Raw genomic sequence first — 9897 nt, forward strand, 5'->3', positions numbered from 1 at the left:
ATGCATTTGTGTTGTGGACCCACATTCACCTAGGGTGGAACTCAACCAGAAAAAACAAGCGGAGAATGTTTCTTGAGGAGTTAGGAAGTTCCCTTGTCAAGGCACACATTGAGTGAAGGGAACGGGTGCCCTGGGACCCAGCCGCTGCAGCCTTGGTCAGACAGCTGCAGAGCTCACGATCACCATCAGCAACACAAAGAGCATCTGTGCCAGCATCCTCTTCGGCCAGCACTGCCTCAACATCAACCTACACAGCCACAGCCACAACCCCACTGAGGCCACCTGATTCTAAAAGAAAGAGGTGTCAGGTCTGCCCTAGCAATAAAGACAGAAAGACAAACGTACTCTGCTTCTACTGCAAAAAATAGATTTGCAAAGAACACACTAAAAGTGTCACTTTTTGCAACACATGCATCTAAATGCACATGCATGTTCTTGCACACAAAGACATTTTTTGGAACTAGTGCCTCATTTCTATTGGTTTGATTTGCTTGGTTGTTCGTTGTTTGTTTGACCTTGCAAATCCACATTTTGAGATTTACTTGTTTAGCTTTCCATTTATATTAGTTATTTTTGAAAATACTTTTTTGCCTTTTTCTTTGAAATAAATATATATGGGTCAAATTTGACCCGTAACACCAAAGATGTTACTATAGTAATTAATATTATAATAAAAATATATATATAACAAATTTATTTAAGAGATGTGTTCTAATACCCCTCAGTAATAGTCAGGTAACATAACAACCTTTTATTTATTTAAATAATTCTCTTGAGGTTCATTTAATCATTTTTTAAAATTGAAAACGAGAGGTATGCTGTTAAAGTAAAAGCTCATGAGGTCACAGCAAAAATATTAAAAACATTCTTTTAATGGACAAGGAAGCGTAACAAAGTAACCAAGAGGTAAGGAAAAAATTGGATGATAAATAATTGTTTTGGGGGTAATATGGCTGATTAAAGACACGGGTCAAAACCGACTCTTTAACATAAGAGATAGTAACAGAAAGCTAACATAAGAGGAAGGTTAAATGTTTTGAGCCTTTTAGCTGGCGTTTTCAATAGAATGTAACCCTTCCCTTACCAAATCTTTCTCTCTCTTACTTTCTTTCTCAATGTCCTGTGATGTCACTTGGTGTCATCTCTGCTTTGATCAAGTTATTCTTTCTCGCCCAAAAATGGAATCTGAGAAGATCCATGACTTTTGTAATATTTGATGTAGATCAGTGACTCTAAACTGTAGAATGGATGGCTAGATAGCCTCTGTCAGATGACCCTGGACCTCCCTTCATCCCAGTTTTCACTGAATCCTGAATTCTGTTATTACTGAATTTTCTTTCTGGGTAAACTTTTGGTTTGAAATCCTACCTTGCAAGCTGACCTTACCTTTATATGTTGAAATGATACAATTTTCTTATGTCTTAACATTTTAGAGGTTTTAGAAACCCAACTAAAGTGCTCGGTGGATAAACTATAAGAGCTGTCACACGGGTGTGCCAAAGGATCTCCTTTCAGGCTTTGTCAAAGTATTTAATATCCTGCCAGGATGAGAGGGGCATGCTATCGCTAACATTACCATTTCCTTCTTTTCCTGAAGTGTGGAGAAACCACCCAGTAAGTACATTTGACTCTGCCCCTTCCAATTCTCCATCCATAAAAGCCCTACTGCCAGGAAGGAGGAGTCATTTTTAGTAAGAGCGAACCCTCCAGACAGCCCCTGCCCATGATTTGTGTCTAGTACACTAATATTTTTGAGAGTCTTATTTTGTAGCCCAAGGGCAAAGATGCCAGAATCTTAAATAGGATGACCCGGTTGCTTTTTTATACTAATCAGGTATTTGCTTGTTTTTTTATAACTTTTATATTTGTAAATATATACAACACTCCTGACTTGTAAATAGAATAGAACAATCCATATAAATAGTAATTAAAATAGACAGAACAGTAGCAAAAGAAGGAGTCACGGAAGTGGACAATGCCATCTTTAGAATTCTTGTACTGTATATATGTTACATATTTAATGTGACTGGGATGTGTGGAGACTCTCAGATTGAGATTCTGCTACTAAACTCTGTTCCAAATGACATATAACAACTCCATGCTTTGATAGTCTGGTACAGCTTCAGGTCTTTCTAGGTTAATAAGAGACACCTTACACAAATGGGAATATATTGCCAACATTTATTCACCACATTTTAGAAGAACTAAATGACTTTCAAGAGATGTTAACAGGTTTTATTAAAACATTTCCTTTAGCTTCATAATCCACAGAATTCCAATCAATCACATTCCCTTTGGGCACAGTATGTCCTTCACTGACAAGGCATATTTCATCAGATGATAGCACATAGTCCCACAGATGAACATTGGTTATTTCCCCAGCAAAGCTTTGTTTTATGTCAAATGTATTCCCCAGACTATCCTGATCTTGACCCAGAATTACAATTCCCCCATTCTGAACCTTGTACCCTTGTCTATAAACTTTCCTGATACTACTTTTACCATTAACCCAAAAGGTAGTCATTCCAGATGACGACTCCCATGTTACACACAGATTTGTTGAGAATGTGCTGAGCTGAGGAAGACTAAAACTTACAGGACTTGATTGAAGCAAGTATAAATTAAATTTTCCATTTTCAACCCACAGATTTAGTGCATCTCCTGAGTTATAATAGGAAAATAGGATAGTGTCCCGGTTTGTGGGTAACTCTGAAGCGAGGCTCATGCAGAGTGTGAAGGCTGTGAGGCTCATGGGCATAGCTGGATGAAGAATCACACAACTGTTGTCAGTTTCCTCAGGAAAAATCAATGACATCTTTTGAAGACCTGTGAAATAAAAAAAGATTGTTACTTATATTTTAAATTAAACATTTCTAAAAATGAAGGCACGCACAAAATCTGTACTAACCCCTGCTTTCTCTGTTATTTTTTTTCGGTTTTCTGTGGTGGCGATCTGCACCATCACCACCTGATTAAAGCACCATGCTGTCCCTACATTGATGGATTGAAAGCCAGAGGTCTACCTGACCATCATCATCAAGTTCTTCCATGCGAATCCTGAAAACCATGAGGACTGATTGAGGTCATTTATGTTAGGTAGAATGCCTAGAGGGGGCTGGGCGGTCTCGTGGCCTCAGAAACCCTGCAGAATTTATTTTTTCTCCAGCCGTCTGGAGTTTATTTTTGTTTTTTCTGTCCTCCCTGGCCATCGGACCTTACTTTTATTCTATGTTAATTAGTGTTCCCTTATTTTAATTCTTATTTATTTTGTCTTTTTTCTCTTTCTTTATCCTGTAAAGCACTTTGAGCTACATTATTTGTATGGGAATGTGCTATAGAAATAAATGTTGTTGTTGTCCACATGTTAGCTGGGATAGGCTCAAACCACCCTGCAACCCTGATCTGGATTAAGCAGATTAGAAAATGACATGTCAATTTCTAAAAATGTTGCAAATGCTTTGCTGATTATTGATGGACACTAAATCTAGACAAGCTTCTCCTCTTGCTGGTATTCTAACATAATTCAATCGCTGATTAAGACCGTGAACTATCATTTTTGTGTTCGCCATGTGCCATTCCTTAGATGAGGTTACTGTAAGTAGGCTTTTGTTGTCTCAGAATACTTGTTTGCAGCAGGAAAGTACAACACATATGACATTGTTACAAAGATATGAGAAAAGAAGCTAAGAGACAACATATGACAGCATTTGTAACAATCAGTGTACATTCCTATACAATTTCTACAAATAAGAATAATAAACTCTAATAGCACACAAATTACTTCAGATCTATATTATTATTATAATTTAATGTGCTCATAGCTGTTTCTCTCCCTACTTACAGGTTTATTCTGTATTGAGATCCAAGGATAGCCTATAATCAACAATTGTTCCTAAATACTATATTTGTATAAAATTAGATTAGATAAAATCAGATTAGATAGAACTTTATTAATCCCATGGGGAAATTCAAAATATTGCTCCACCATGTCCATATTCTACACATTCATGATTTATCATAGGGGAAGAAGAGCAATGTCAAAAATTTACAGCCATATACTTTGTCTTAGAAATGTTTCGATGTAAAAAAGAACAATCACACCATTGAAGAAACTCAAAAGGTCAACAGCTATCCTCCTTATCTTGTCTAATATAAAAGAGTCATCTGCAAATTTCAGGATGTGTCTGACAATTCCTGCAGTCATTTGTGTATAAGATAGACAGAAAGGGAGATGGACCAATGGTGACATTGATGTGATTCTTCAACACTCAGTGTTTGTGGTCTGCGAGTTTAGAAAGTTGAGAATCCAGCTGTTTTTCACCTGTGATGTGTACCTAACATGAAAGGTACCCACTAACTTCTTATATTCTTTTGTTAAAGGAGGAAAAGAAGAAATGTCAAAACCAGCTATATAACTGCTATCTATTACCTTGCACCTGTTTCACTGTCTGTATTGTACCCGTTTATTCAACCCTAGTGACCTCTGATGGCAGGCTGCTTGCTGACTTAGGTTATGTTTTATTTTCACTCCTTCACTTCAACCTGGTTTGCCACCAATAAACGATTTCACAAAGCGTCCTTCATGCCCTTAGGAGACTGCAGCTAGACAAAGAATGATCATTTAGCACTTGACCATACTAGTAATTAATAATCAAACCAAGTCATTAAGTTTTAACTTTTACTTAAGGATTATTATTTTTTTGCATAATATCCAATAGCAGCATGTATAAGAAATGCAAAGCATTTTGCAGCCTGATTGGGTTCATGCAGTCTTCATTCAATCCCAGATAACAGTTCCCAGATGTCCCAATTCCTTAGATTAAAGAATATATATCCTTAACTGAAGAGTGAATAGAAAGATTTCTTGCTTGAGAAAGAGAGAGAAAGAGAGAGCTGATTGCAAAGTGCCCAGCAGCTAAGCCAAAAGCAACTCTCTGTCTCTAACCTTAAATAAAATTCACTGAACTGCTGAGCCAATTGATAATTACTTTCAAATACGGCCAAGTACACGTGAGTATTGTTTTTATTACGAGTATCGGCCATCATCTTCATACCTTTCCACCATCAACCAAGGTTATCTGTCAGCAGTTCTTCCTCAATCCTATTTTTAGATGCCAAAGTTGCCTCCTTGATTTCATATTTTAACTCCTTTCTATAGTTATTTCTGTTTGGTTACAGTTCAAGATTGAAATGCTGATGTTTCTTCAATTTAGCAGTTCTTTTAAAACATTAGCAAACCAGTTTGTTGTTTAGAGTGAATTTAACTGCAATGTTGGTGTCCTCACAAAATTCTATATGATTGCTTATGGTGTCTGTCTCTTTGTCACTATCAACACTCAGTGAATTCAAAACAGCTGTGCACACGCTCAGACTTCTCATCCCATTACTATAACATCCCATCTAGCCTAAATTTTTCAATTTTGGTATAAAGCTTTATATTTAGCTTGTTATCTAAAGTGTTCTGTTTTCTTTTTGTTTATTCAGAAGTGTTCTTCATTCATAAACATTCTGCATTCTCTTTGTTATTCCAAGCCAGATATTTCATAGTTCCCTCTCCCGTGAAGGGCATTTTTTATATTTTGTTTTCTGGAACTTTCAAAGTATATTTTTGAATGCTGACAAAAAGATGTTGCACATACAGCATGTAGCGCTTTTCAAGACACTCAAATAAAGAGACTTTACACTTTACAAAGAAGACAGTAGTGTCACTTCAATCACCACCAATGTGCAGCATCCACCTGGATGATGCAACAGCAGCTATTTTGCACCAGTATGCTCACCACACATTAATTAGAAAATTAGATGTTGGACCTGTGCAGGCCTTTGAAGTCTGCCTTTTGAGTTTGGGGGTCTGGCTGTATGATTGATTCCTGCTTTGCCAATCACTCCCTAGTATTCCAGAGAGAGACTGACTATTTTTGGCACTAGTGAAGTACATGTGTCCCCAGATATGACCTGCACCTTAGACTACCTTGGTCCTTGAGAATAACCTAGACACACACAGGTGTCCCTGGAAATAACCTAGACCTAAGACTACCTCAAGAACAATCAAGACACACAAAGGCTGACACACCTTTTTTGTCCCTGAATGTTAATTTAATAATTTTCGGGTTAAGGGCCTGGCTCAAGGGCTCAATGAAGTAGGATTCCTTCTGGCAGTAATAGAATTTGATCCAGCAGCCTTCCAGATACTAGTTCAGACCATTAGCCTCAGATCCACCTCTGCCTTATATAACCTAGAACTAAGGCTGATACATCTTGATCCCTGACAATAACCTAGACACACTTGGTTAAACCCACATAACAATCATTTACTGTTAGAATCACTCTTCTTGCCCCTCAACCTACTAAACCCTATGAGAAAACAGTGACAATCTACTTTACACTAGGTGCCCTATAACCTCTAAACACACACAAAAGTAATCATCAAAGCCACATTTGCAAACTGGGTGCAAAACATGGTTATCCCAAAATCCTGCCCACTACACCAAGTGTTTTGTTATGTAGACTTTACTCTTTATTATGTAGACCTCAACAAAATGTCTGAAGTCCATTACTTTTACTACACTGACAGGTACTGTAGTTCAGCACTTCCACCTACCCCTTTATATTTCTAACCACAGACAACTTGACAGTGTAAAAAACAGGCAGAGGAAAGAGCTACACATTTGATTAGGCATTATAGATAATATGTTTTATTGTAACTAGTGCCCTATAAAGCAAATAGAATGCAACTTTGCAGACCAAGCCAAACAACTTAGTAATGCCAGATGCGTTGCTTCAGGCAGCATATAAACTTTATAGTAATGATCGATTTTTTCTGGTCAGCAATCTTCATATCAAAGTTTTGATTTACTCTCTTTGGGTCATCATCTGGTCTGCTTTCTTTAGGATTGAAAATTGCGGAGAGAGTACACATTTGCAAGCCTTTCTCTTATTGTCCCTCTGCAGCTCCTGTCAAATACATATATCCACACACCTCCTGGACATTTCCTTGGTCATTCACAGGTGAAACTGCTCAGGCACAGCCTTTCCCCGTGTCATGGCTTGTTCAAACGTACTGACTTTAGCCACTAAATTCATGCTTTGAAATTTCATGCACTTGTCTTATCCTGGTCAGGCACATCACAAATGTCCCCAAGCCATGACTGGCCCATAAAGTTTCCTTGAATTTTTTTAAAGTTAGACATTATTAAACATTAGTATAAAAATATGATTAAACTATATGCTAGGTATTATTCTCCAATACTCCTTCACAACACTTTAATTACATCTGATTTCCACTTCTTTATTTTCTCCATAATTTCTCCCATATAATGTATATCTATTTAGTGAACACTAAAAAGTGATTAATTGTTTTGGACAATCACAGCCCTACCCATAATTTATTCACAACCAAGAAACATGCTTGTGTGTGTTGCAGATTTTTTTTGTCAGCACTTATCTCTTCACTAAGGTGAGGCATATCTTTGATTTGAACCAGAATCACATTTTAACTCTCTCCAATGTTAAAATGTCCACCAAACCATCTTTAAAAAATAATCCATTTTCTAATCCCACTCCTGCACTCTATCCTGACATCATTGGGCAACACAGTAGGAGCCAACTGTGAATGGGATGCCAGTACGTTGTAGGTCACATTCCCAAATTCACTCATAGTGGATTCGTTTCGATTTTCCAATTGACACAGCACATTTTTTTAGATTTTGTTTGAGTGGAAGAGTTAAATTGTGTAGGAGATGAGGGAAACATTCAGGTACACCCAGCTGAAGTCCAATCTTACATCCACTGTTGTCTTGGCATTCAAATTCCATTGACCCCAAATAAGATAAAAACCAACGTAAACTTGGAGAAGTTTCAATTGATCACCAAGTCTACTAGTTTTGAAATGCTTACCTTTTTCACAGCTCATATTGCACCCAGAGAGAAGAAGACAAAAAGCAAAGAGAGTCCACTTCATTGTGATTTCTGAAGAAAGGAAAGAAATGTAAGATAAATTGTAAAAAAAAAAAAAAAGAGAGAGAATGTTAATCAGCTTTACTTAAAATAATTGATACTGTTATGTCCAGGGTATTTTATGATGCTATTACCAGTGGCGTAGCTAGGGGCGGGCGAAGGGAGTGGTCCGCCCCGGGCAGCACATTTTTGGGGGTGGCATTATTGGCCAGACAGCTGGGTACAATTCTTGTGTAAGCAGCAGGGTTTGGAAAAATATCACTCATGAATGAAAAAAGTAAAACTTCTCTGATTTTTATCTACAAATACTTCAAAAATAATTTTCAGATTGTCCTTCTGTGACGGCATCAGACACAGCAGTTGAAACTTAAGAGGCAATAACAAAAATAAACATAAACATTACACCAATAATAATGTCTAGGAAGATAGTTTCGTTATCAATCCGAATGCGTTCTTGCTCTGCACAGAAAACATCCCCATCTATCACTTGTACACTACACTGGTTGTGGTTCTCACAGCGTAATTATATTAAACTCATAATTAGAACAGGGTTTCCTCCCACAGTCCAAAGACATGCAGGTTAGGTGCATTGGCGGTCCTAAATTGTCCCTAGTGTGTGTACCCTGCGGTGGGGCTGGCGCCCTGCCTGGGGTTTGTTTCTTGCCTTGCGTCCTGTGTTGGCTAGGATTGGCTCCAGCAGACCCCATGACCCTGCGTTAGGATATAGTGGGTTGGATAATGACTGACTGACTAATAATCAGAACACGGCTTATCAGTGCGTCTGTACTATATTCTTGTCTAGTTGATACTTATAAATAATTATAGTATATGTGAAAAATTATTGCTGTTTCTCTATATATGAATAAATCTATGCAAGATTTATCTTAATTTTTCTCTATACGTCTTTTTCATTTTCTATTTAAATAGGTTAACATATTCAAATATGATGGAGGGTGGCAAAATGAAGCACCACCCCAAGCGGCACAAACTCGAGCTACGCCACTGGCTATTACTGTATCCACATCCAATATGAGATCTTTGCTTTATAATAGCATTCAAAGAACAACTAAGAAAAGGAGGTTACACAGGACTGTGTAGAGAAGCCTAATAAAGCATACTTAGCCACACTTTTTGGTATTACAACCACATGAAAGCAGCTGCTCCATTACAATGTCAGGTGATCTCGGGTAAAAACAGAGTAACATGAATTACATCACTCTGCTGATGGGCATCGTGTCTGTACGGATTTCTGGAGCACTTTCAGACATTTCACTAGAGGTGTGCTGTTGGCCTTCTTTAGCTGTGGAGATCGTAGTTTGAGTAGAGGGTGTTGGAATATCAAGTGACTGCACCTCCTTTGCACTAATAAACAAACTGTAGTAAAAAAACATACACTGCTAGTTCAAGGTTTTTGGGGGTCACCCAGAAATGTCCATGTTTTTGAATTAAGTTGATATCTTTTTTCATCTAAATACCATTGAACAGATTTAATCATTCGGCCAATGCATCACTAGTGTGTAGAATGGTGATTACTGCTTGAAATGCCTGATTTTTAATTTATTATTCACAATGGGTGCAAATCCCATTTTCTACAGCAATTCCTTCAGTGTCCTAATGGTCAAATCTGTTTGCTTATCCTTAATTAGTTTATGTTTACATGCTAATTGGTTATTAGAGAAACCTTTCTAAGTGCATTAGCACCACTGAAATGTCTAATTCTGTTCACTTGTGTTGCAAAGTACTTTCCTTTCTAAAGTTAAGGTTCTGAGCTCATGGTCAGAGCTCCTGTCAATGGTCAGGACCAAACATGTCACTCTATTGTTGTTTTGCAGAACAGAGGCACTTGACAGATTGGCAAGAAAGTGAAGATTTCATACAAAGGTGTCAGTTACTGTCTTGACAGAGAAGTGCAATCTGAATCTGACCAGTACTGGAAAAGAA

General features: G+C 37.6%; 1 protein-coding gene across 1 annotated transcript; it reads right to left on the bottom strand.

The window, feature by feature from the left end:
* Nucleotides 1-2181: 2181 nt before the first annotated feature.
* LOC114665827 (pentraxin fusion protein-like) lies at nt 2182-2815 on the bottom strand. The gene has a single exon (XM_028820504.2). The coding sequence runs from the start codon at nt 2813-2815 to the stop codon at nt 2216-2218; it is 600 nt and encodes a 199-aa protein (XP_028676337.2). The 3' UTR covers nt 2182-2215.
* Between the last annotated feature and the right edge of the window lie 7082 nt (nt 2816-9897).

This window comes from Erpetoichthys calabaricus, chromosome 1, assembly GCF_900747795.2.
Source record: "Erpetoichthys calabaricus chromosome 1, fErpCal1.3, whole genome shotgun sequence".
In the NCBI taxonomy this organism is placed as follows: Eukaryota; Metazoa; Chordata; class Cladistia; order Polypteriformes; family Polypteridae; genus Erpetoichthys; species Erpetoichthys calabaricus.

Excerpts from the sequence above, each read along its gene's own strand:
- LOC114665827 (XM_028820504.2), bottom strand. The coding sequence starts at position 2,815 with ATGTCATTGATTTTTCCTGAGGAAACTGACAACAGTTGTGTGATTCTT.